The sequence below is a fragment of the Balaenoptera ricei genome, chromosome X (genome assembly GCF_028023285.1).
Source record: "Balaenoptera ricei isolate mBalRic1 chromosome X, mBalRic1.hap2, whole genome shotgun sequence".
NCBI classification, from domain to species: Eukaryota; Metazoa; Chordata; class Mammalia; order Artiodactyla; family Balaenopteridae; genus Balaenoptera; species Balaenoptera ricei.
In genome coordinates, this window is record NC_082660.1 from 115,616,354 (window position 1) to 115,643,917 (window position 27,564).

The 27,564-nt window shown below is 51.3% G+C and overlaps 1 protein-coding gene across 6 annotated transcripts in view; it reads left to right on the forward strand.

Annotated features, from left to right (window-relative positions):
- Positions 1–27,564, forward strand: part of BCORL1 (BCL6 corepressor like 1) — a 60,930-nt gene that overhangs the window by 19,365 nt on the left and 14,001 nt on the right. For 4 of the 6 annotated variants that reach the window (XM_059911254.1, XM_059911255.1, XM_059911257.1 and 1 more), the window contains 8 exons: positions 717–846; positions 5,489–5,576; positions 5,855–9,127; positions 14,065–14,230; positions 15,500–15,580; positions 17,696–18,085; positions 21,440–21,663; positions 25,791–26,012. In XM_059911254.1, coding sequence (XP_059767237.1) covers positions 761–846; positions 5,489–5,576; positions 5,855–9,127; positions 14,065–14,230; positions 15,500–15,580; positions 17,696–18,085; positions 21,440–21,663; positions 25,791–26,012 — 4,530 coding nt within the window. In that variant the 5' untranslated portion in view covers positions 717–760. Of the gene's footprint in view, positions 1–716; positions 847–3,903; positions 3,978–5,488; positions 5,577–5,854; positions 9,128–14,064; positions 14,231–15,499; positions 15,581–17,695; positions 18,086–21,439; positions 21,664–25,790; positions 26,013–27,564 lie in introns of those variants that run through there. The other 2 variants (XM_059911259.1, XM_059911258.1) reach the window with 2 other exon arrangements.

Below are 27,564 nucleotides of genomic sequence, written 5' to 3' on the forward strand. Positions count from 1 at the left end.
GAAGGGGGCGGTAGGTCATGGGGATGACAGACCGATAGGAAGGGACAAGGGCAGACATGTGCGGTTCTTGCTGGAGCATTGTTTTCTGTTTGTGGTCAGAGCGCAAGGAGTATGGCATCTGATCTGAAGGGCAATTTAAACCAGGTTAGGTATATGCATTATATCTGTATAACTCCTAACTTGAAATTAGAATGAGTATTTTTGAAGGGCTTATAAAGAAAGCATGTGCTTCCTCTGGAGAGCTTAAATTGGTTATGTCACTCAAATACTTCAGTACTCATGGATTGGAGAGTTGACAAGAAAAAGATTCCCCAGTAGTCTTTCGATGCCCTGTTCATATATGGGAATGACCCCCTAATTGTAGTTGGTTAGACTAAATGTGTGTAGAACAATATACTGGCATCTCACTTGTCTGAAATAGATTGAATTTCCTCGAACACTCATGCATATCTCTCTTTCAGATAATTTAAAAATCACTCTAGGTGATTAACAGCATCCTCGTCTCCATCCTGAAACCTATGGATTCCTGGAAAGCTGGTGCTCCCTCATCCCCATTTGGACCTTAATTTTCCATAGCAGGCTGGCTTGTGAGAGAGACTGCTTTAACATTTTGGTGCTCTAATTACCTTTATTTATTTAAATGTTTCCGCATAAAAGGTGGTTAAAGCAGCTGTCCATGTTACAAGTTTTGATTTTTGGGAGTTCTTTTTCCCCAGGGGGAGTGGCCACAGCAGGTCCTAGCTGGTGGTGAGTGGCTGTCATGATCTCTACAGCACCGCTCTACAGCGGCGTGCACAACTGGACCAGTTCTGACCGGATTCGCATGTGTGGCATCAACGAGGAGAGGTGAGGAGGCTGGGAAGGTGGCCGTCGCCGGCTTCCAGTGAGCGGTGCCTGCTCCCTGGCGAGGTAGCTGCAGCAGCGCCTGAGGGGGGACCTTGGGGAGGGGGCTGCTGGTTGTTTCTAATTTTCCTGAGATGGGCTGGGGCTGGGGCTGTGTGAGTGGCCTGCTCTGCCATGCCGTCCCTGTTCAGATGAAAGTGAGGAGGCCAACAGATGACCTTTTGCCAACTAGTATTTGTCTACTCATTAAGAACTGTCAGACTGTGGATTAAAGGGAAGCTCAGGCAATTGCAAGTTTTATTTGCTGCATCCATGTTCTGTGCTCAAGGATACGTGTAAGATATTTTTGGTCCTCGATCTAAGCCTGGAAGAAAGGCGATTTTGTCATTCAGCTTTATACTGGAAACTGTTAGTGGGTATTCTGGTGATCAGCACTTTCCTGCCTCACGAGCTAATGATGATTCGCAGTGAGATCCTTATGAAGTATCAAAGGAGGATCAAACTGCTTAACGTAGTTTTTGTATGAAATTGAGAGTTGGTGATGCTTGCCTGATCTGCGTGTGTTTTCAGTTTTCTGTTCACCAAAATACTGGGTTGACCAGGCTGTTCCATTTCCTGATCATGCCCCGTATGAAGAGCACTCAAAATGGCCTTCAGATTCTACATTTGATTTTCATAACCCTTGGCCAAAGAGCTGTGTGTGATGGTTGCAATGCCTCTCCCATTTTTAGAGAAGGTATGGCTCCCCCATGCTTGCTGGTTTCAATATATCGACTGTTGAAATCCGAATACATCAAATCAGTCACCTAGAACACAGAACGGTATGGCTTTCCCTGGGATTCAAGATCTGGCATTTCCTTGGGGAAATCTTGGAAGTGTGTGCATGGGTGTGTGTGCATGTGGGGGAGTGTTGGTAATATTGAAGGGAAAAGGAATGGACGTCTTTGTGTGTATCTATTTTCTTCTTCTGTTCTTAACTGGAGAAGTATGTACTTGTGTGAGGTTCAGGTTAGGAGAATAGACCTTTTTATTATTTTTTTAAAGCCATTAGCTCCTGATGGTTTAATGCTGTCTATACTAAGGAACAAGTTAGAGATGGACTTAAAAGGAATTTAATTTTAGAATATAAAAATCAAGATCAAGGAAAATAAGACAAAATTCTTCTCAGATCTGCACGAGAAAGGTATTTTCCTTTGCATATGAGGTATGTCCTTAGATAATAACTAAGAGATGATCTGGGGAAGGCAGAGCGCTGGTATTGACTTGCGTGAGTATTCATTGGCAACTAGTTATAAGTAGTTGAGGCTTTGATGTAGAGATCTGGACTAGAGCCTTCAAAAAATCAATGAACAAGTTACCTTAGTTTACTGTCTATTCTAAATCCCCTCTGAAAAAGGACCAGGAAGTGGGCCCGAACCTGATTTTCCCTCCTTATGGACTTTTCTTGGGATGTTAGACTACCAAATATGCCAAGTGGTTAAGATGACCTTTTTTAAGTGTTGTCACTTCTGATCTCATCTACCCATTGCTGTCACCTTCCCACTACAGCCCAGGCCATGCTATAGCTGATTTCCAAAATGTGATCTCACCTTATTTAAAAACCATCTTCCTTAGCCCTTGACCACCTGTAGAACTTCGACATTTCGGGTGTAAAGCTGCATCTGGGGGTTAACTCTTGAAGTTATGTTTGAGAAGCCTGCCCAGTGCCATCAGATGTAGCTGAGGACTGTAGAAACTGGGGACAGGGGCTCTATGCTGGCCTCAGGTGGCCGACTCTAGACAAGCCTCCAGCTAAATCCCTCTGTTTGCTTGCTTGCTGCTTCCTTTCTTGTACCCATTCATGCCATCATTCACCAAACATTTATTAAACTCAATCAGAGCAAACCAGTAGTCATGGGATATTGGTGGTAAGTGCTGTCGAGTGGCATGTACAGGTCCCGTGGGAGTCTACAGGCCAGAATGAAAAACTTCCTGGGGGAATAAGGGAAGGCTTCCCAGAGGCAGTGACCTTTGTGCCGGGGCTTGGGGGATGAGTAGGAGTTTCAGGTGAGGGCTGGTATTTCTCACATGGTGTGTGTGCGGGAGACCTTGGCTGGAATGAAGGCAGTCTTGGGGTGCTATGGGAAGTCTGCCGGGGCTGGGATCTAAGCGAGATGTGTGCCATGTAGTTAGGGCCCAACAGGAACTGAAAAAGGTCTGGTTTGACAGTGGTGCTAGCCCTTAATAATTAGGGAAACAGCCCTGAAAGGTTATGGCTGTTTCTGGTTTAGGTTCAGCAAAGCCTTGAGTATAATGGCCCAGGGTCATCTCTGTTGGGGAGAAAAGGTGGGATTGATTTTCAGGCCTGACTGAAGCCTGCTTTGACCCCTGCTCCCTTCTCCCCGCCACCCACACCCTCCTAATCTTGCCCATTTGACCCTCCTCTCCCCATGCACCCCTGCCCTGCAAGCTGTCTTTGTCCCAGGTTCTTCTCTCAATGGAGCAATTTAACGTTTGCTTGGCTTTACACACCTCTCTCCTCAGAGGGTTTGAAACGTGGCCGCAGGACATTTTCCCAGAGCCTTGGGGGCTGGCACTCAGGTGTGGGTATGGCTGGAGTAGCCAGGACTGCTGTTGGCCGCTGCCACCTCCAGAGTCTCTGGGCCGGTGGCTCTGCCGTTCTCTGGTGGCTGCCTTCGAAGGCAGGGTTTCTACTTTCAAGGTGACTTTATGCAGGGTGGGAGCCGAGCAAGGAGGACCAAATATGCAGCTGAACTCCCCCTGTGTATGGTGAGGACGGGGGAAATGGAAATAGTGTCTCCCCTCTGCGGTCCCTCATGTGGGGTTGGTGAAGGGGGGGTTCCCTGCCGCTCCTTTTTCCTCGTCACCATCCTCCCCACAAAACCATCCCTGGCCTGGCCTAAGGCTGGGTATTGGTCTTGCTTTTCTGGGCTCTCAGGGGTTGATGTCGAAGTATGTTTTCCCTTTCCCTCAGGCTCCCCTTCCTCCCCTTCCTTGAGACCCCCACTGCATCTCCAGCCCGCCTCTCTCCTTACGATCATTTCTGTTTGTCACCAGCAGTCATTGCCAGCAGTGGAACCCTCCCACTTCTGCCAGCCTAGATGCCTTTTAAAGGGAACAAGCCTTTCCCCCCGGTTAGTCCCTTCTGGAGCCCTGAAAAGATGGGGAGAGGCCCGCGGTGATCCCCTTGCCTTTTTTGCTTCTCTTGCCCCAGGTACAATTTTGGGGTCCGTCAATGGTGCCCTGTTCCAGTGGGAGGGAAGGAGTTAGTTCTTGTGGGGGTTGGTTGTGGGCGCCCTGACTGCCCTTTGGTTGGGATGGCTGGTGAGGCAGGTGCTGGCTTCTTCCCTGGCTGTTGCAGAGCTCAGGGCGAGGCTCTGAAGAAGGGGGGCAAACCCCAAGGCAGTCTAGCTCCCCAGAGGTGCACAGAGCATTCCTGTGCTTTGCACCCTAGGAACCACATCTCAGGGCTTCTTCTGGAGCTTTATTCTTGCACCTCAGCTTTCCACTTGGCCACTCACACCATGGCTCCTGCCCCACTGGTGTCTTCCCTAGGGCAGCAGTGGCACGTTCTTGCTATAACTCAAAATACCAAACTTCCAGTGGGTGTTTGTTTTCTCTTCAACTTCACCCTCCCAGTCTGACCTTTTTTTTTTTTTTTTTTTGGTCAGGATATACCATTTCCTAAGATTCTTGCCCAAATTTTAGAGAAGACATTTTGAGGAGGTGAGGGTACAGTTGAGTTTTCCTCCTTTGGGAACCAACTCTCTGGCCTTGAGCATTTCCCTCTGCAATATACCAACTTGAATTCGGGGTCTGTAGCTTTGAAGGCTTCCTTCCCTTTGCCATGGGAGAAAATGCAGTGGTGCTGGGAGGCCAAGCGGAGAGTAGGGGAGCTGGCAGGGGATAGGATGCAAGCAAGAGCAGAAAGGTAGGAGGGAGGGTGCTGGCTTGAGCTCTCTGGTACCCTAGAAAAGGGGAAGAGATACCCTAGAGGGAAAGAAGTCGTGCCCTTGAAATGCCCCTTGATGCTCAGTGACCTGCCTCAAATCAGTATCATTATGTGCGCTAATAAACGTGTATCTGCTCTAGCCAAGCTCATCAGGTGACTAGGTGATGATTTGGATTTAGAACATGAACCACAATGGAGGTGGTTATTTGTTTTAGGAAAGGGTTACCCTTATGGTACCTGTAGCCAGCTTTCCTTGTAGACTTAAAATAAGATCATATTTACGAGGAAAGCAGTTTTCATGCTTTTGGGATCTTCTGTGAATTACCTCTCCCCTTCTGGCCATGCCCAGTACCTCCTGGACGGTCACCTTGATGGATAAGCTCTAGGGACAAGGCAAAGGTGCTGGGGTCCTCCACACTCCTGGTGAGAGCCCTAGAATACACAGCCCAAAGAGGGGAGTCTAGTCAGATCAGGCTCCTTTGCAGGAACTTGAAAAGCTGGGCACGGAGGCTCCGGTTTGCAGCCTGGACCTCCCCTACCCCTAGTTCCTTGTGATTTCCCCCAAGCCACCAAAGGAAGCGAGACAGGAGGGTTTTATGGGAACCCAGGCAGGCAGGGGGCGTTCTGGGGAAGGTGGTGGTGGCCTGAAGACTAGGCCTCATGTCCCTTTTCTGGTTGTGTCTCCCATGCTAGAAGAGCACCTCTTTCTGATGAGGAGTCCACGACAGGTGACTGCCAGCGCTTTGGATCTCAGGAGTTTTGTGTCAGCAGTTTTTCCAAGGTAAGGGGCCATGCAGAACCACATGCCACCTGCCAACGGGTAGAGCTGAACTGTTCAGGCAACGTGCCCAGCCTGCCATCCCAAGAAGGGGGCCAGGAAAGGACAGGGTGTTTCCCAGGAGTTGCTGTATGTGAGACAGAAATTGGCCAGCTTCTCTTTGCTTCTGCCTGGTTGGTCGAGTTGCAAAGAGGACCAGCAGTCACCTCTCCTGGGCCTCGGGACACTTGCACGATCTACAGAGAGCTCGCTAAGATGGGCACGCTGCTCTGTCGTTGCAGGTGGAGCTCACGGCAGTTGGAAGTGGCAGCAATGCCCGGGGGGCAGACCCAGATGGCAGTGCAACAGAAAAACTTGGGCACAAGTCAGAAGACAGGCCTGACGACGCCCAGCCGAAAATGGACTATGCTGGGAATGTGGCAGAGGCAGGGGGCCCCTTGGTGTCACTGAGCAGCCCGGGAGAGGGGCTCAAGCTTCCCACTTCCGACGGCCTGGAGGCCAGCAACGGCACGGCGGACTGCTCCTGGACGCCCCTCAGCACCCAAATGAGCAAACAGGTGGACTGCTCGCCAGCTGGGGCGAAGGCTTTGGACTCTCGGCAGGGTGTCGGGGAGAAGAATACTTTCATTTTGGCAACTCTAGGAACTGGCGTCCCCGTGGAGGGCACCCTGCCTCTGGTTACCACTAACTTCAGTCCGCTGCCAGCCCCCATCTGCCCCCCGGCTCCCAGTTCAGCCTCTGTCCCCCCATCTGTTCCAGATCCATTCCAGGTCCCCCTCTCCATCCCCGCCCCAGTGCCCCATTCCGGGCTCGTTCCCGTCCAGGTTGCCACTTCGGTTCCGGCCCCTTCCCCTCCCTTAGCACCAGTCCCGGCTCTGGCTCCGGCGCCACCATCAGTGCCCACACTCATCTCCGATTCGAGCCCTCTTTCGGTTTCGGCCTCAGTCTTGGTGCCCGTGCCAGCTTCTGCTCCCCCGTCGGGCCCCGTCCCCCTGTCGGCTCCGGCCCCTACCCCCATCTCAGTCCCAGTTTCAGCTCCTCCCTTGGCTCTGATCCAGGCTCCCGTGCCCCCTTCGGCTCCGACCCTGGTCCTCGCACCTGTCCCCACTCCAGTTCTGGCTCCGATGCCGGCGTCCACGCCTCCGGCAGCTCCCGCCCCTCCATCGGTGCCGATGCCCACCCCGACCCCGTCCTCTGGCCCACCTTCTACCCCCACCCTCATCCCTGCCTTTGCTCCCACGCCGGTGCCTGCACCCACCCCAGCCCCAATCTTCACTCCAGCCCCCACGCCCATGCCGGCTGCCACGCCCACTGCCATTCCCACCTCTGCACCCATCCCGGCGTCCTTTAGTTTGAGTCGAGTGTGTTTTCCTGCAGCTCAGGCACCAGCTATGCAAAAAGTCCCCCTGTCCTTTCAGCCAGGGACAGTGCTGACCCCGAGCCAGCCGCTGGTCTATATCCCGCCTCCAAGCTGTGGGCAGCCACTCAGCGTGGCCACACTGCCAACCACCCTGGGAGTCTCCTCCACCCTTACACTCCCTGTCCTGCCATCCTACCTGCAGGACAGGTGTCTCCCTGGGGTGCTGGCCTCCCCAGAGCTGCGGTCTTACCCATACGCATTTTCTGTGGCCCGGCCTCTGACTTCGGAGTCCAAGCTGGTGTCTCTGGAGGTGAACAGGCTCCCCTGCGCTTCCCCGTCCAGCAGCACCAGCACCCAGCCGGCACCCGATGGGGTCCCCGGGCCTTTGGCAGATACTTCCCTCTCCACTGCTTCTGCCAAGGTGCTTCCACCACCACAGCCTCTGCTGCCAGCCCCCAGCGTGAGCTCAGCCCCACCGCATCCTGCCAAGATGCCAGGTGGCAACGAGCAACAAACAGAAGGGACTTCCGTCACTTTCTCTCCCCTCAAGTCACCTCCACAGCTGGAGCGAGAGATGGCCTCTCCGTCCGAGTGCAGCGAGATGCCCCTGGACCTCTCCTCCAAGTCCAACCGGCAGAAGCTCCCGTTGCCGAACCAACGCAAGACGCCTCCCATGCCCGTGTTGACCCCCGTGCACACCAGCAGCAAGGCCCTCCTCTCCACGGTCCTGTCTAGGTCCCAGCGCACAACCCAGGCTGCCGGCAGCAATGTCACCTCATGCCTGGGCTCCACTTCCTCGCCCTTCGTCATCTTTCCTGAGATCGTGAGGAACGGGGACCCAAGCACCTGGGTGAAGAACTCCACTGCGCTGATCAGCACCATTCCCGGCACCTACGTGGGAGTGGCCAACCCAGTGCCTGCATCCCTCCTGCTGAACAAAGACCCCAACCTGGGCCTCAACCGAGACCCCCGCCATCTCCCCAAGCAGGAGCCCATCTCCATCATCGATCAAGGAGAGCCCAAGAGCACTGGTGCCCCCTGTGGCAAGAAGGGCAGCCAGGCTGGGACTGAGGGACAGCCAAGCACAGTCAAGCGTTACACCCCAGCCCGCATCGCCCCTGGGCTGCCGGGCTGCCAAACCAAGGAGCTCTCCCTCTGGAAGCCCACGGGGCCAGCAAATATTTACCCACGGTGTTCAGTCAACGGGAAACCCACCAGCACCCAGGTCCTGCCTGTTGGCTGGTCACCATACCACCAGGCGTCTCTGCTTTCCATCGGCATTTCTAGTGCCGGGCAGCTGACCCCCAGCCAGGGGGTGCCCATCAGGCCCACCAGCGTCGTTTCTGAGTTTTCTGGTGTGCCGTCCCTTGGCCCTGGTGAGGCTGTGCATGGACTTCCCGAGGGGCAGCCACGGCCCGGGGGCCCCTTTGCTCCAGAGCAGGACACGGGCACAAAGAACAAAACTTGCCGGATTGCTGCCAAGCCTTACGAGGAACAAGTGAACCCTGTCCTCCTGACGCTCAGCCCTCAGACAGGGACCCTGGCACTGTCTGTGCAGCCTAGCAGTGGGGACCTGAGAGTGAATCAGGGGCCTGAGGAATCAGAGAGCCACCTCTGCCCCGACAGCACTCCTAAGCTGGAAGGCCCCCAGGGGGCTTGCGGCCTGAAGCTGGCAGGAGACACGAAGCCTAAGAACCAAGTGCTGGCCACCTATATGTCCCATGAGCTGGTCCTGGCCACCCCCCAGAACCTGCACAAGATGCCCGAGCTGCCTTTGCTACCTCATGACAGCCACCCCAAGGAACTCATCTTGGACGTGGTACCGAGCGGCAAGAGGGCCTCCAGCACAGACCTTTCACAGCTCGGAAGCCAGGTGGACCTGGGGCGGGTGAAAATGGAGAAGGTGGATGGTGATGTGGTCTTCAATTTAGCCACCTGCTTCCGGGCCGATGGCCTCCCAGCAGCTACCCAGAGGGGCCAAGCTGAAGTGCGGAGTAAGGCCGGGCAGGCTCGAGTGAAACAGGAAAGTGTAGGTGTCTTTCCTTGCAAGAACAAGTGGCAGCCAGACTCGGTGGTGACCGATGGGGTGACCGAATCTCTGCCGCCCAAGAAAATGAAGTGTGGCAAAGAGAAGGATGGTGAGGAGCAGCAGCCACAAGCCAAGGTTATGGTCCGGAGTTCCCATGGACCCAAGGTGAGTGCTGGGCTGAGGTTGAGGGCCGGGCCGAGACACCAGGGGTCTGCTTTGTCCTGCAGACGTCAACCTCGTGCAGCGTTCTTTAATTTTATTTATTTATTTATCTATCTATCTATTTATTTATTTAGTTATGGCTCCATTGGGTCTTCGTTGCTGTGCGTGGGCTTTCTCTAGTTGCAGCAAGCGGGGGCTACTCTTCGTCGCAGTGCGCAGGCTTCTCATTGCGGGGGCTTCTCTTGTTGTGAAGCACAGGCTCTAGGTGCGTGGGCTTCAGTAGTTGTGGCACGTGGGCTTCAGTAGTTGTGGCTCGCGAGCTCTAGAGCGCAGGCTCAGTAGTTGTGGCGCACGGGCTTAGTTGCTCCGCGGCATGTGGGATCTTCCCGGACCAGGGCTCGAACCCGTGTGCCCTGCATTGGCAGGCAGATTCTTAACCACTGTGCCATCAGGGAAGCCCTCGTGCAGTGTTCTTGAGTAGCTCTGTGAACTGAGCTGATTGGAAGGCTTGTGTAAAGTGAATCATGACCCTTACCAAGTAACATTCTCCATATATGGTGTTTTAGCGTGGGGAGGGGTGGGCTTCTATTTTGTAGATGTGGGAAATGATTCGGTCCCTGAGGCTAGGAAAGCCATTGTCCCAGATGAGGTTGGAAAGTGGAAGAATACCGTACGATACGGGGAGGGAAATCAATTAATAACAGGCCCTTCCTTGCATGGCCATTCTTCCTTTTCCTTTTCTAAGATGACTGCTGGCCTTGAGAGCTTAGGGTCCAGGGAGGCAAGGGGCCTTTGACAAGGTTGTTCTCTGCACCACCGGGGTAAGCCTGCTCAGGATTTGCTTGGAGTTTTGTGGGGCTTGAGCCAATTCAGCTTCTGGGCAAATCCACCAGTTTCCTATCCCCCTAATGCTTGGGGTGGCAGCTGTGGGTTTCAGCCCATTGGGAATTTGGTGTCCAAGGCAGATGGGCATCTGGGTCTGGGTTCTTAATAGGCTAAGGATGATGGCAGGGTTCTAGGCCAAAAGGCGGGCTAAGAGGACTTGGCCTGAATCCAGTGTTCCTCCAAAGAGGATCTGAAGGCCACTAGTGATCAAGGAGATTCTTGAAGCAGTTGAGGATAGGGCTTATTCAAAATATGGAGCAATTTGAGGTTATGTTAACAAGCCTTCAAATTGGATGTTGAATAGATCTCTAGCCAGAGCACTGTGAATTTGTTTGTGGCAGAAGCTCGTAGTCTTTTTTGGACCATAGAGCACTTTGGGGAGCTGATGAGAGCTGTGAACCCTGCTCCCTGAAACATGGCCTCAGAATTTTGCCCATAATTTCAAGGGGCTCATGGACCCAACCCGCTCCCCAAAGCCCACCCATGGACTCCAGGTTAAGAACCCTGGGAGTAGAGTTTGGGTGGGTTTTTCTCAGTGACCCCATGACCACCTCAGTATGGCAGAGACATGCCAAGTAGGAACATAGGTCATTACACAGTAGAGCATATGTCTAGCATTTGCTCAGGTAACTGCAATCTGCTCTTGGTGGTAATAATAATAGCTCATGTCGTTAGAGTTGTTACCGTTTGTTGAATTCCTACTATATACCAAGTGCTTTCTACATATGTTATCTAACTTAATCCTTCAAATAACCCTATGAGGTGAACACTACACCCAATTCACAGATAAGAAAATGAGTAAGTTGTTACCCAAAGTTACACAGCTACTAAATGACAGAAGTGGAACTCAAGCTCCAGTCTCATTGGTTCTGAAGTTCACATTCTAAAACAACTATACCCCAATTTAAAAAAATTAAAAGAAAAAAAGAAAGATAAAGTTCATGTTCATCTTGAGCTATGCCACACTGTCTTCCACTCTGCTTATGTATAGCTGTTTCACTGACCATTTAGCAAGTGTTTGTTGAGCGTCTACTATGTGCCAGGCCTTGCCAGGCAGTGGGAATACATCTTCAGGAGGGCAGTACAGCATTTTGGTGAGGAGTATGCTCTCTGGAGCCAGGCACAGCGCCTGAGTGTGAGTCCTGGTTCTGCTTCTTCCTAGCTGTGTGATATCAGTCAAGTTACTTCATCTCTCTCGCCCTCAGTTTCCTCATCTATACAATGAGACAGTGATAGTACCTACTCATAGGGCTGTGTAAAGATTAAATGAAATGATGATGTGAAATGTCCAGAATGGGCAAATTGATAGAGACAGAAAGTAGATTAGTAGTTGCCTAAGGCTGGCGGGGATGAGGAATTGGAGAGTGACGGCTTAATGGGTACAGGGTTTCTATTTGGGGTGATGAAAAAGTTCTAGAACTAGATAGTGATGATCCTTGCACATTTCCGTGGTTGTATTAAAAACAGTTGAATAATAAACATAAATCAGTGTATGATATATCTCAGTAAATTATATGTCAACAAAGCTATTGTTAAAAAAAGATAAAATGAAGTGATATGTGTAAATGCTTAGAACAGTGCCTGCCACATAGTAAGTGCTCAGAAAGTGTTAGTGGCTGCTGTTGATATCATTAGTATTACAAATAGGATAGACCCTCATGGAGCTTATGTCTTGCAGGTGACTCGCTGACAGGCAGGCACTGCCCCTTCCTATATTAGATGAACAGTTCACTGGGCCCACTGACAGATGCAGAGGGCAGAGAATAAAGTCACAGCATCAGGAGCCTTGAAGCAGCCCTTGGCAACTGCCTGTAATGATTTAGTAAATGTCCGTTTTTCCGGAAAGCAAATAACTTAGATCTTTCTTTTCTTATGTTCCATTTTCCTGAGAAAGAAACCATTGATAAGCAAAACTAAGATCAGGGGTCGATTCAAAGCAGCCCCTTTCAGGGTATGGCCAAGAATCAGAATACTCTCTGTAGTGTATACAGCAGTAGGAATATAATGTTATGTACATGAAACTTATATAATGTTATAAACCAATGTTACCTCAATAAAAAAATTAAATAAAAAATTTTTTTAAAAAAGAATCAGTCTCCTGTCTCCTACACCACCTGCCCCAAGGCTGCACGGAATCCTGAAGGACCTTCTGAATCATCAGCAAAGAAAGTTCTGCTTCATCTGGTGCTGGTTGTCTTCTCATCTTTTGGAAAATTCTTTGGAAAACCCTTCAAAACTCTGTTAACCAGAACATTCATCTTACATGGTCTGTTCATCATCGCAACTTTTTGCCTAAGTTGGAGTGTGCGATATATTTTTACTCTGAGTGTTGCCCTTGCAGAACATACAGACACAGATCCCTTCTAGATGTTCTGTTTTCCTTGTTTTTGTCTCTCTTAGGAAGTAAAAGTTAATGATCTGTACTTGAAAGAGCCAGCTAAAAATGATATTCAGAAATAAATACGACATGTTCAAATTGACATGCACTGAACTTTATTCCGCCTGACTTGAGGTAGTTGTTCTGTGGCCATACCTGAAGGTCACACTTCAAGCAGCAGTTGCCCATATTCCTCTTTCCTTCCCATTTCTTTCTTTCTCCTAACACTTTGGTTTGTAGGAACTGGCAGCAAGTAAAGGGAGAAACTGAATTTTCAACTCAGCCCTCTGCTGAATAAGAAGCAGGAGGAGTTCGTGGGATAGCAGGAGTCCCTGGAATTTGATGGGGAATGGTGACTCTATGGAGACATGTTCCCCCCACCCCCCTGCCGGAAAAATGTTCCATCAGTACGACATCTGCCATCCCCTTAGCTGGAGCTGGACCATGATAACTTTTTAGAATGTGGCGTGCGGGTCTGCTTAGGGGGAAAACAACTCTTCCTTTCTTCCTAGGGCCCGCTGTCATTGTTAAAATGTTTTGCTTACTCTGCACTCCCTGGATCCTACAATACTAGAAATCCCTACCTTGCCCTATTTCTTGTTGGGTGGCATGGAGAGATCTCAAAGCTTGTGAGAATCTGTGACTGCTAGGCTCAGAGTGTCCTTGCAATGTGTAAGCACAACCATTGTGCCTACCCCATGCGCCGGGCAGTAGGTATGAGTGCGGATGACCAAAACCAGTGGAGGACACAAGTAAGGAAGAAGAGGAGTGAGAGCTGAGGTGAAGAGGCCCGGGCTGGGTGCCAGGAGCCCTGGGTCTTAGTCCTAGCTCAGCCGTTTTCTCACTGCAGGCACAGAGCAGCTAACTTGCAGGTTTGCCTAGTCCCTGACGGCCCCTGAGCAAGTGGACGCCTTGGGCTGTGTTGCCCTGGACAAGTCATTTAACCTCTTATCTTGGAGGCTCAGTTTCCTCGTCTGTTCAAGGGTGTGATACTAGCTTTTTCTCTCTGGGTTGTTGGGAAGAACAAATCGAATATTAGAGAGACTCTTTGGAAAAGGTGAAAGGGCCTCAGAATGTAAAGGGTCGTTATTGAAAATGCCTGGGCCTTTTCGGTGTCTTTCCTAAGTACGGGGAGATTGGAATTGCTGCCGTGCTAGACTTTTCTTCTTGCCTTAGTTGAATCTTTTTTCTGGTATTAATCTACACGTGAAAATAGATAATTTTTCTTGAGTTGGCCCATATGGGAATTAGTTTCAGTTGTTGGTGTCAATACTATTCACAGTGAAGTTATTTGAACAATGTAGTCATCCAACTTGCAGAAGAGGCATTTTTGTTTTCTGTCCATCTCTCTATTGCTGTTCGGATATAGAGAGTATGGGGCCTGACTTTGCACCTTTTCAAATGACTTTGGGTGTTTATTCGGCTTGTGAATGCAGACTCTGTGGACGTGTTTCAAATGATGGGGTATGGATGTCTATGGGGATTAGCTAGGGCACTGGATTCAGTCCAAAAAGCCTCTGTAGCCCACTGTGGAAGGCAGCGGGCGGCCCCTTTCCCCAGCCTCCACCTGGGCAGCTCGTGTCCGTGTGTCAGTATCAGGGCACAGGGCTCAACATTAAGAGGGCTTTCTTAAGAAGTGAAACTGACCTCAGGCCTGACTCTCTCCACCTCTCCACAGTGCCGGAAGCCACCTAGTGACCCCCAGGAACCCACCAAGAAAAGCCCCAGGGGGGCTTCAGATTCAGGAAAAGAGCACAATGGAGTCAGGGTAAAGCACAAGCACCGGAAGCCAACAAAGCCAGAGTCCCAGTCTCCAGGAAAACGAGCCGATGGCCACGAGGAAGGTAGGCCCCGTGGGTCCTGGCCCTCTTGATGGGCTGCAGAGGGATCCCTATGGCGGGTGGGGGGGGGAGGGGCTCTGAAACTGACCAGGAAAGTGAGACTTCCTCACTGTGGGAGAAAGATATAATTTGAAAAAAGTATTTATTTATTTATTTGTTTGTTTGGCTGTGCCGGGTCTTAGTTGCGGCACACGGGATCTTCGTTGCAGCATGCGGGATCTAGTTCCCTGACCAGGGATTGAACCCGGGCCCCCTGCATTGGGAGCACAGAGTCTTAGCCACTGCACCAGCAGGGAAGTCCCAGGAGGAGGATATAATTGACACCTCTGAAATCTAAGCGGAGGGAGAAGGGAGCCGGGAGTGGGGGCTTACGCTGCTCACCCTGGTTGCTAGAATAAGGCACACTCTGAAGTGGTGCTTTTCAGACAGACAAGAGTCAGTCCTACAGCAGAGTAGCCAACCTGTTACCCTGCAGTGGGTCTAGGCTCAGAGAAGAAATGGGTTTAATGAGGATTAAGACCAAATGGGGGTTATTTACACTGTTTTCTCTACCTTTGGTATATTTGGAAGCTCCCATTATAAAAGTTAAAAATTAATAGCTAGCTAGCTAGAAGGGTTAGAGGAATCCTAAACCCTTATTATTTAGGGACACACAGGATGTTTGGGTTGGGGAGGTGTGTATGTAACCCGTATGCTCTGCCACTAATAGTGCCTTGGCGCCCTCAGCAGAGAGAAGCCCGCGTATTCCTGCCCATAGTAGCCAGTGTTCATAGCCTTGCCTGTCTGAAGTGACCTGCCTCTTTCTAGTCTGTTCTTACATAGCAGTTTTCCGCTGTCCGCCGCTCCCTGCTCCCATCCTCCTGCCTTGCTCCATCCTCTACGGTTCATGGAGGTTGCCCTTCTCTGGGACCTGCTCCAGCTCAGTTATAACGCTGTGGAGGCGCAGCAGCCTCACAGTCGTCCAGGCAACCGGGCCTTCCACTTTGTGGCGTGCCGGCGAATCGATGCCGTGCACTGCCTTTTTCGGTGTCAGCAAAAATGACCCAACTCCCAGTTTTCAAAAACCACCGGGAAAAGCTCCTTCTCTAAAAGAGATACGTAGGTGATAGCAGCATAAGGGGAATTAATAAATGTAATGCAGGGAGAACACAAACCCTCCCTTGAGTTTTCCATTTGAGCCTCTTGGGTTGGGAGGGTGGGGGAGGCTTTCCTGTCCTGAGACTCTGATTGTGATATTCCTGCCTTCTGCCCTGAAACCACACACCACTCCAGGTTCCTTGGAGAAGAAGGCAAAGAGCAGTTTCCGTGACTTCATCCCCGTGGTCCTGAGCACCCGGACGCGCAGTCAGTCTGGTGAGTGACCCTGAGGCTGAGGCCCATCTTGGCACTTCTCTGCAGAGAGGTAGAAGTCTGGTCGAGCGATTTTGCCATTGGCCCAGGTGGAGAGTTGGAAATTTGATTCACCGTGCCAAGATGCCCAGCTCCTTGAAGAGACGAGAGAGCCCAGGGTAGGAGCTGGGTCGTTGCCCACGATTTTAGGATGATTTACTTAGCTTTTCATAACAGAGATTTGACATCTCTTGTTGGCAGCCAGTGGTGGAAAGAGGAAAGGCCTGTGCCACTCAGGAAAACTGGTTCTACTCCAGGCTTTGGCATCTCGTGATTTTTGGGGCCAGTCTCTGGCACAGACATTTAACCTTTGGGCCTCTGTCCTCTTGCCCTGTGTGCCAGGCATCATCCAAATTGGAAATGGTCACTGAGTCGTCAGGGCCAGCAGAATCACCTCTGGTCCCCTGCACTTGTATTGGTCAACCCCCAGTGTCCAGAAAAAGATAGCCCTTTATAGCTACTACTGTTGTCTGCTAGCCTCCAAGTTGGTATTTAGTGCTAGAAATGGTTGCCCCAGTTCACCCAGATTTCCATGCAAAGTGGATGGAATGGGGAAGCAGGGCACAGTGTAAACTCAGTTATCTGACATTCTATTAATGGGCACCTCAGCACATGGAGAGCGCGGTGGTAATTGGGGCTCGTAATGACAGCCTGGAGGCCTCGAAAAATCCTGAAGTGTCCTCTGAATCATCAAAGAACGATTACATTACGGCCGTTCCCATTTTAGTGTTAAACACATTGTAGTGTATTTGATTCTTTGGAAATTGGTGATCCCTGTGTGATCTCTATGGTGATTCGTGTTAACCAGAATATTAGATTAACTAGAACACTTCATTCCCTGCCTAGTCTGTATAATGGAAAGTTTGCTGGATATTTGCTGTCTTTAAGCGGTCTGACTGACTTGAAGCTTTGGTCAAGAGCCACTGCCACTCTGTTGGCCTCGAACCTTTTCTTTGTTTTTTTGGCTGCACCGCGCGGCTTGTGGAATCTTAGTTCCCCAACCAGGGGTTGAACCTGGGCCCTTGGCGGTGAAAGCACGGAGTCCTAACCGCTGGACCACTAGGGAATTCCCTCGAACCATTTCTTTCTTCTGCTGACCTCACTTGGGTTTGGGGATTGTCGAGTTAATAGCCGGGCCTCGAGAGAAAGATGGTGGTATCTCAGAGCTGCTTCTGAGAAAGATGTCAGATCTCCTGGATCACTAAACCGGGCCAATTTAGGACTGTGCTTGTTGTTAGCAGAATTGAAGGCAGGCGTGGGGAGGAAAATGGCCTCTTGGCCGGGTGGCAGAGGAGGGTAGTAAAGGTCCCATCATCCTGGGCTGGTGGGGAGAGGAGGGGGAAGTGCCTGCCTAACGGTGAGGAACAGCTGCAGCGGGGCGGGGGGGGGGGGGGTGTGGAGCTGGGGAGAAAGCTCCACCCCTGGACTCTTGGCTGCTCAATAGGAGGTGGGGTCAAGGAAGGGAAGAGGGCCTGGCTGAGGAGCATTTGGGCGGGACTAACGCAGGCTATGTCACAGGAAAGGGGCTCCTTCTTGCTTCACTTTTCCTGAGACTCTTTGGTGACAACTCTGCTTGCCCAGGGTGGCTCTGTCAGCAAGATTGGGGGGGGTCACATAGTGAGCATGGGCGGGGGCGCCATGTCAGTCTGCCCTCCCTCACCCTCTACTAAACCCTGTGGCCCTTTCCTGCCCCTCAGACAAGTCTCGGCACCGTATAAGCACAAAGTAAGAGTTTGTGGAATGAATGAAAGTGGCAGGGCAGCGTGGATGAGGAAGGGTGTGAGGTTTGGATACTTGATAGCTGTGTAACATATTGGACTCTGTAAAGCGCTTAAGGGTGAATTATCTCATTTGAGCCTCAGAACAGTCCTGTGAAGTCAGTAAGGCAGAGAACAGTATTCTCATTTTATAGACGAGGAGACAGAAGTGAAGGAACTTTCTGAGAGCATACAGCCAATAACTGGCAGAGCCTGAACTCGAACCCACCTTCAAACTCCTAATCCAGGGCACTTGCTTCGACACCATACTCTTGGTCCTTTGAAGAGGTACCTGACCGTCCTCTGTACATCCCGTCCACAGGAAGCATCTGTAGCTCCTTTGCTGGTATGGCAGACAGTGACATGGGAAGCCAGGAAGTCTTCCCCACCGAGGAGGAAGAGGAGGTGACCCCCACCCCGGCCAAGCGTCGCAAGGTGAGAAAGACCCAACGGGACACCCAGTATCGCAGCCACCATGCCCAGGACAAGACCCTGCTGAGCCAGGGCCGCAGGCACCTGTGGCGAGCCCGAGAGATGCCCTGGAGGACAGAGGCTGCCCGGCAAATGTGGGACACCAACGAGGAGGAGGAGGAAGACGAGGAGGAGGGCCTGGTGAAGAGGAAGAAACGGAGACGGCAGAAGAGCCGAAAATATCAGACTGGGGAGTACCTGACTGAACAAGAAGAAGAGCAGCGGCGGAAAGGGAGAGCAGGTAAGGCCGGCCAGGGGCTGCTGCCCCAGGGAGCTGCTGTCCCCCGTCCCCAAACCACAGTGACTCTGGCTTCTGGGGACCCTCGGGCATCTTGGGTGTTCCCACCTCTGCCTCCTCTACGCCAGCCAAAGGCCTCTGCACCCAGAGAAACATGGTGCTATGAGCTCCAGCTGCCAGAGGGGGTCACTCAACTCCATTCCCGAGGTCTTGGCTTGGGGTTGAGATTGAATGACATTGGACTGACCTACAGGTGAGCTGAGGACATGCAGCCCCGAGCTCTCCAATTTTTTATAAAAGTCTGAACCTGTGGGCAAGGCCACAGTGACGTCCTTGGTGTGGGACAACTCAGTACCAGGGAGTTCTCTGGTTGGCTTGAGGGAGTTGGGTCTTTTGGGAGGTTGGGTTTTCTCTCCTAGAATCCTGGCTTCAAGAAGAAAGAGGGTATTGGCTGCCTTTCGTGGGATGCCTCCAGCCCCTAAACTAAAAAGAAGCACAATGGTTTCCTCAACCCAACAGAAGAACTTCAAGTAGAAGCGGGCACAACTTGGCTTTCTTGGTTAAAGCCACAAAGGTTATTAAGAGGCAGAGTGAAGCTTTCAGATGACATCATTTTTGTTGGACCTGCAGGCATCATTTTTGTTGGAAAATCAGGCAGCCCAAGGAGAGAACACCAGGCTTTGTTTGGCCACGTTAGACGCTATAATATGTAATCATGGAGGCACAGACTGTCACCAAGGCTAATATCAGTTTGTTCTGCTAAGTGCTCTTCGGGCCCATTCCTATAGTGGATTTCTAGATGAGCAAAAAGCACATCTCTGGGTTCAATGAGAACACCTCTGTCTCTCACTCTCTTTCTCTGACCTCTGCCCTTGAAACAACAATTGATTGGCTCCTATAATGTATTCATCCTGAGCTGCTGGTAAATATCTGCAGTCTCCATATTAGTGAAAACTGAATAACCACATCTGAGTGGGTAGTAGATTCTGGGTTTGCTATAATGCAAAGAAGGCTAAACCTCATTTCCAGCGCTGTTTAAGTAGAGATATATACAATACCTATTCCTACACTTGAGAGTGATCGAGCCAATTTTCATCAACCGTGTGAGAGAGTGGGGATGATTTTCCCAGTTTTCTGCCATAGCCATATGGATTGGTCAGGAATGAGTTGTCAAGCAGTTGGCCTCAGCCACTTGTGTTAGGATGAAGAGGAGCTTTTGTATCACCCAGTCTTCTCTAATGAGATCTGGTTTCCTAGAAGCTTGGAAGCTTCTTATGGAACTTACCGGCTTTTGGAACCAGAAGGACCTTCGAGATTACCTGGCCCAGTTTTCCACCCAATGCGGAGATCTCCACAGCACTCTTGACAGGTAGCCTCAACTTAACCACCTCCAGGAGCATGGGAACGCCATTCAGCAAGGCATCCTGCTTGTTGTGGAGGCAGCTCCAGCTGTTGGAAAGTAGATCATTCTCCCTTTGAGTTGAGTTTGTTGGCTTTGGCCTGTGGTCTGGTCACCTTCCTCTAGATCTGATGGTGACTCTTCATGAAGGAATTGCCTGGCAAACATCTCTTTTCTCCGAAAGCTCTGATCCCTGCTATTTGCTACCCTCTTTCAGGTTGACATCAGAGAGTCAGGCAGAGACCAAACTAGACAGGTCACTTTACTCCTGTCTGGGCCTCATGATCTTTCCTTTCGTCCTTGGCTTGGGTCTCTCTTTTCTTGATTTGCAGAAGGGGATAGGAAGAGCCATTGCCACTCATACACCTGCTACCTTCACTCTCTGTTCCTTTCTGTGCTACTGTGAGGCTGCTCCACTACAGTTGAATAAACTCCACAGCCTGCCCTGCCCTGAGTACATAGGGAAGGGGCTGCTGCTTTTTCTGTGGCATTGAACGCTGTAATATGGCTTCCCTGTGTTTCCTGAGGTCCTCACAAGGCATGGTTCTGTTCCTTCCTCTTTTGCCTCAGCCCAAACTTGTTGCATCAAAAGGCCTGGTTGAGAACGTGCTGGCTGGAAGTGCCATTAGAAGCCATCCAGCACAGCAGTTCTTAGACAGATGTGGGGACCCACTAGTGGGTTGGAGCTAGTTGGGAGGAAGGGGTGGTATGGCAGCTGGCCTTCTAAGAGCTGTGCATAACCTGCAGACAATTCCTCATGCTGTAATGATGGTTCCTACATCCGGATCTGCCCTTGGCGATTTCACACGTAAGAGCGCGTGCAAAGGTCAGGGGAGGCGAGTTGAGAACTCTTGGATCTTGCTCAACCCCCTCGTTTCACAACCTGGAGAAACTGAGGCTGCAGTCACTCACTTCACAGACATACTGATCTTTTGCCGTGTACTGGGCACGGTGGCCAGTCCTGTGGGGGAGATACAGAACACATGGGCATGGCCCTACCTAAAGAGCTTACGCTTAAATAATACGATAATGATACCTTATTCTTTATAACACTTTATAAAGGGGTGATGTGGGTTATATGCTCCCATTTTACAGACATGGAAACTGAGGCTCAGGGAGATTATGACCTGCCCTCAGCAGTCACACAGCTAGTGGCCAAGTCATGTAACACTAATGCTAAGAGATAAGGATAAACTCAATCTGTCCCCCTACCTCTGGAGTTTAGGACTGACCCTGTGGGATGAGGCTCTTGGTAATGGAGTTCCCAGCAGGCCTGTTTGAAACTGGAATGTGCTCTGTTCAGTGAGCTATGGCTAGAATTAGAGATGTTGCCCAGTGTGTCCCAGTGACTTGATTTCCAGCCACGGAGGGCAGCAGGTTTCTGTGATTGCCCACCAGTTAAGTCGGCCCATGGCAGCTTCTGGTTTCAGGGAGTTTCTGTGGCTTTGATCTTTGTGTGCTTGGAGAGAGACCAACAGGGCAGTCAGGCGGGTAGAGCTGAGGCTATGAAGGAAGCCTTCTACCATTTACTCCCCACCCCAGTATACTTCATATTATTTCACTTCAGCAGAGCTGCTAAATTTGTTTTCATATTAGAGTGGAAAAAAAGACAAAGTGGGGAAAAGCTGAAAAGAAAGTTCTCATTTGCTCTGGGCTATGGGGAAATCCTTTTAAAATTACCCTCATCTTGGGGACAGCCAGATGGGCCACCCCCTGCTAGCAGGGCTGGGAGTTGTCTCCTGCGTGTAGAAGAGGGACTTTGATGCGGAAGCACAGTGTCCATTCGAGAAGCATTTAGTGGAATAGTCAGCACCGTGCCAGATATGGGTAGCGAATAGTTACACAACTTTGTACTGAGGTTCTAATCCCCAAAGTCCTCTGATTCAGCTTAGAGGAAGGCGTTGCTTTTCTGTGTTCCATTTCCCTGACATCCATTCTTTCCTGTTTCTTGCCTTCAGATTTAAAGGCCCGTAAGCAGAAGACTTCCTCCCAAAGTTCGGAGCACCACCTCAGGAACAGGAACCTTCTCTTGCCCAACAAAGCCCAGGGGATTTCAGATTCACCAAATGGTTTCCTCCCAAATAACCTAGAGGAGCCAGCCTGCCTTGAAAATTCAGAAAAGCCATCAGGAAAACGAAAGTGCAAGACCAAGCACATGACGACGGTCTCAGAAGAGGCAAAGGTACATTACCAGCCAGGGGAGCTGTAGAGGAGGGGCATTGTGGCGGCCGGGGCCAGGCTAGGTTGGCACATTTTCCAGGCAGGCTCCTCAGTCAACAGTCTTCTGAGTGAGTGAGTACACGGGGTGGGGGGTGGGGGGGTGGAGATCAAATTAACCCATATTTATTAAAATATTTTAAACTAGTTCTAGAAGGGTTGGGGTGTGGATTTGAAGAATGGGAACTAAAGCTAGAGCTAACAAGAAGCATCTGCAAACTCTGGGGTTTGGCCCATGATGGGTTTTCCTTGACAATCCTTGAATCTCCTTTGAGTTAGGGAAGAGCTAAAGAATATGGCAGGATGTTACCCTGAATAGCTTGTTAACATCCAATCAAGAAGCTTTTGTATGGGCTTAACTCACTGGAAACCAATCAGGGAGCTTTCTGAGTCAATCAAGGTAGAAAACAACTTACAGAAGCAAGGATGTTGATGTCCAGGCCAAGGTTGCCTAAGGGTGGGGCTGAAGGAATTCTTCCACTTGGGCCGGTCATAGCTGTACTTCCCCAACCCCACTCCTCAGTTCCTTTGCTTCTCATGGAAGCAGAGGAGCAGGTAAGTGGGCACTCACCAATCAATAGCCAGGCAAGCGTTCTAGAACCCCTGTTCAAAATTGACTTCTCTTTTGGGTCTGATGTTCATGGCACTGGTGTTGAGTTCCGCATTGCACAATTCAAAAAAAATTACACCGTCCTTATCCTGGGTGAGCTGTACATTTGAGAGAAGTGAGGTTCAGGTTCAAATGTTTACCTGTAATACGTGTTTGTCTTGACAACCAAAAAAAAGGTCATATTGGGCTTGTTTTGGTGGTTGTGATCCTTACGGTTCTTTCCAGCTCCAGAGCAGGGATCCCTGTGTGGCACTGGCAAAAGGTAGGAGACCCAAGTGCTTGAGTCCCCCCTCCTTTCCCCTTCCTCGTTCTGGAATCTGGTTCCAGCTCAAACAAAGTACTCAAGCCTATTTCTTCTTCTTTAAAAATGGAGATGATACTTCATGTCCTTTCCATCTCAAGAGGGTGCTTGGGGGAAGAAAGGAGGCAACGGATGTGAAGGGCTTTGAGAACAGTAAAGTGCTCTCTCTGAGGCTGGTGTACATCCTTGAGTTTCAGGCCGAGGTAAGAATGAGGAGACAGAGGCTCGGAGAGGCAAGGTAGCAGTGCCAGTTCCCTGCGACCCCCAGAGGAGGCCTAGGCAGGAGAGGGGAAGTCTGGTCTGTGCCAGGTGCTCTGCTTGCGTGATCGCTCTTAATTCCCACAGTAGCTGTCCTCATTCTGTGGTGAGGAAACTGAGGCTTGGGGAGGTTAGTGGACTTGTTCGAGGTTACTCGGTGACCCGAGTGAGAGACTTGGGGTGTGAGGCCGGCCTGGCTGCCCTTGGCGCACGCCCCCCACTCTTTGCCTATGTCTCCACCCTGTGAATGGGTGGCTTCTGTCTATCTGGGAGACACTGGGGGAGGGGGCAGCTGGGCAGGGAGACACTGCAACCCTGAGCAGCTCTGGGGAAAGGTGGGCGTCCCCTTCCCCTGCTCTTCCCCACACACTCAGATGGCCCCGTCCCACACAAAGGTGGCCAGCCGCCTGACGTTCAGCAGCACACGCTGATGCTTCTGTCTGGTTATTCTGCCTGGCGGTGTGTCCACTGACATGTTCTCCCAGAGAGGTTTTCTCCCTTCACAGGGCCTCCCTTTCTCCCTCCCGCCTTTCTTTCTCTCCTAGTCACCACCACCTGCTCCAGTTGCCCCCATGGCACGGTGCTTTGTAGTGGGAAGCAAGGTGGTGGGAGGGCGGGGGACGCACGTGCAACACTAAAGCTGGGGCATCGGCCAAAGGCTTCTTCCCACAGGGGTTCCGAGCCAGGGAGGAAGGGGGGAGGGGGAGGTGGTCCCCATTTGCTCTTGCTCCTCCCTCAGGCAGCCTCCCTTGTCTCTGGCAGCTCTGGCCCCTAGAAAGAGAGTCACCCTTTGGCTCCCGGCTTGGCTTAGCAAAAACCTGGGTACTTTACCCAGCGTCCTCCAGTATCACCGTAATACACCTCTATCCTCCCGGCAATAAAGCAGCATTCTACACTCGTAGCCGGTGCCTTCCTGCTAGCTATCGTACCTCTCTGCCCTTTTGGGATGTGGACATGTAGCAGCTCTTGTCTTGGGATTTACCAGAGGAAACAAATGCCCTGGGACCTTGTCTTTTCCCTGCTGCCATTCCTTTCCTGGCTTCGTGTCTTTCTAGGCAACTCTTCTGGCTGCCCAGGGCTCTCCCTATAGCTGCCTTGGATCAAGTCAACAAATGCTTGTTGCAGTGATGTGCCCAACCCCGAGTTAAGTGTTGTAAGGAACAAAAGAGAAGATGACAATGTGAACCCTGACCCCGGGGAGCTTCAAACGTAGCAGGAGAGGCCAGACTTGTCCGTGAAACAACGGGAGGAAATTGACAGTCAGACATAAGGCATTGGATTATGTGATTCAGACTAGGTGTTCTGGGTGTTGCAGAGAAAGAGGGCAGTGGGGACCAGAGTGTTGTAGAATGTTGGAGAAGACACAGGATTTAAGTGAGACCTTGATGCTCTAAGGGACTTGGGTAAGTGGGATGTATTAGTTATCTATTGCAGTGCAACAAACTACCAAGAGTTAGCAGCTTAACCCAACAATAAACATGTATTATCTCGTACACTTTCTGGGGGTCGGGAATTCAGGAGCAGCTTCGCTGTGTCTGGCTTGGGGTCTCCCGTGCGTGAAGTTGCAGTCATGGTGTCAGCCAGGGCTCCATTCATCGGAAGGCTTGACTGGGGCTGGAGGATCTGCTTCTAGAGTGGCTCCCTCACATGGTGGCAAGTTGATGCTTGTTGTTGGCAGGAGGCCTCCTTTACTTGCCCTGTGGGCCTCTCTAAAGGGATGCTTGAGTGTCCTCATGACCTGGCAGCAGGCTTCCTCCAGAATGAGTGATCCAAAAGAGAGCAAAGCAGAAGCAACATTGTCTTTTAGGACCTAGCCTTGGAAGTCACACACCGTCATCTCTGCCTTCTCCTGTTGGCTACACAGATCAGTCCTCTCCAGTGCAGAAGGGGGCTACACAAGAGCATGAATATCAGGAGGTGGGGATCATCAGGGGCCATCTTAAAGTCTGATGAGGGCACATTCTTGTCCTCGGGCCCCCCAGTGATTCATAGCCTTCCACATGCAAGTCATACCCTCCTCTCCCAAGGCCCCCCCAAAGTCTTGTCCACTTACGGTATCAACTCCAGGTTTCGAATCTCATCATCTAACTTAGGTCCAGGTGCAGATGAGGCGCCTTGGGTCTGGTTCCTCGAGTACAGCTCCTCGAACACAGTTCCTCCCCATCTGAAGTCCCCTCCCTTCATCTGAAAGAGACAAGTTACCTGCCCCTATAGACTCACTAAACCGTGCTGGGCCAGGCATGGGAACTTGCTCTAGACATTCCAGTTCAAGATGGGAGGATAAAGGAGACATGCAGGGGTCATTTCATGAGGAAAGGACACTAAGGTTTTGTGAGCACCCACCTTGTGCATTGTTCTGGAGCTGCTCTAGTTCATTATCTCAAAGACCCCGCAAGGGAAAAAGCGAGGCTCCGAGAGGTTGGGTCTTGCCCCAGGTCTTATAGCTAGCGGCTGGCAGAGGCAGGATTCAAAACCCGGTCTGTCTGCTTCGTGAGCTTGATCGCTTTCCACCAGCCCAGGTGGGCATGAGTGTGATCGGGGACACAGTGTGGTGAGAGGTGGGAAAAACCTGGTGAGGGTTGGATGTGGGGGGAAGGTTTTTGCAACAAGAGTGAAGGCTTCCACAGCCGTGCCTCTTTAGTCAAAGCTAGCTGTCTCCACTTCTTCTCTTTACTCTGAGAGTTTGCTCCCGCTTATTTATCGAGATGACTTGTAAAAACCACAATAAACGGGGACTGAGGCAGGTAAAGAAGGCATGCAGAGTGCTTGAGAGAGGCTGGGATGTCTCCTCAACCTGCGCTTTCCAATCCTGTCGTTATTCCTTGGTTTCTGGGGTTGAGGACTTGAGCCCCTTAGCGTCTGCTCACCAGGTAGAAATGAGCGGGGACCTGTGCTGATCTAGGACTGCGTCTCTGCTTTCCAGGGTAAAGGGCGTTGGAGCCAGCAGAAGACACGCTCTCCCAAATCTCCCACCCCAGCGAGACCCACAGAACCATGCACGCCCTCAAAGTCCCGAAGTGCTGGCCTAGAGGAGGCCTCCGAGTCACCTGCAGCCCGGCAGATCCCCCCAGAGGCTCGTCGGCTCATAGTGAACAAAAATGCTGGCGAGACCCTCCTGCAGCGGGCGGCCCGTCTTGGCTATAAGGTAAGGAGCCGCCCCAGCCACAGGATGCCATTGCCCGAGCATCTGTGGAGAAGCTTCTCGCCACTGGCTCTTCTGTGGCCTGGGCAGGGCTTGGTTTGGGGCTTGAGCCCAGGCTGGCCTCCTCCTACTGCGCAGACGGCCTCTGAGGCCGCCTTGACCCTGGCGTGGTGTGTGGGAATGCAAACCCTTTTGAAAGGCAATTTAGGATGAACAGAATTGAAATGGTAACACAATATCATCCAGTACATTCCTAGGCCAGAAATGGGATTTGGGGGTTTTTATGTCGTCTTGAATTTCCCTGTGCCGTGGCTCCCCCACTCAGGGACGGGGGTGATCATTGCTCACTCTTTACATCCCTCTCCAGCTTCCCCTCGTTTCGGCTTCTGGTAGTGAGGGGGTCAGGAGTACATTGGAGGGGCAGAGATGAGCTCACCCGACCTTATGCTACTTCCCTATGGATCGAAAAGAAATTAGGAAAGGAAGCTGGTGTTTATTTTGTCGTGTTGAGTTCTCATTACGTCGTGTCCTTTCATCTTCACTGTAAGCCTATGGCAGTAGGTTTTATTAACCCCATTTTATAGGTGAGAAAATCAGGGGTTAGCAATGTTAAGTGATACATCCACAATCACTCAGCTACTACGTACATGTGAGTCTGAATTCACACCAAAGTCTTTTTGATTCCCAAATGCCAAGGTAGGGGCAGAAGCCTGACTCATTTGCCATCATTTAGTTACCTTGTTGGACATTTTTGTTGATATGAGCTCCTTGACCATGCGCCTTTGCCCGCCACACCACTTATTTCCCCAGGATTTGCTCTGAAGGGTGGAGCTGCTGGGCTTTAGAGTAGGCCCTCTTTTTTTTTAAGGCTTCCGACACCCATAACTGACTCATTTAAAGACAGCTGCACTCCCAGCCAGCCTGGTTGGCACGGGAGAGCCGCTTTGACAGTGTCTTACTGGCAAGCCACGTATCTGTCTCGAGCACCTTGTGTGGGGGCCTGGGTAGCTGCCAAGGGAGATCGAAAGAAAAAATGATGACCAACACTTGCCCTTTAAGTGAACTTCTTTTACCTGGGGCCAAAGCAGCCAACAGGAAACCACAGGCCAACCAATCAGGACAGGGCAAGAGCAGGTTGGACAGCCTGTCATGGGAGGGAGGGAGGGAGGGAGGGAGGAGTAGTCTGGGGCCTGGAGGAAGAGGCAACATCTGCACTGATGAGGAGGGTAGGGGGCCTTGTGGTCCCCTGGGTAGAGGCAGTGGGCACACACAGGCTCGTGCGCTCGCTAGCTCTAGCCAGCCAGCCAGTGAGCTAGCTGTCAGTCAGGACGACTGAGTCCCATCTCACCAGGGCCTGGGGGAGTTGATGAGAGGCCCCTGGTAGCTGCTGTCAGCCTCTTTCCCTCAGAAGAGGGGCTGCCTCTCCCCTCCCCGTCAGCGTATTCACCAGCTTCATCCTAGACTAGCTAGGCTGCTTCTCGGCCTGGAGTCCCACTTCTGGTCCTGTCGTCTCAGCCCAGGGAAGCTAATCATTACTATGGATGAGTGACCATAC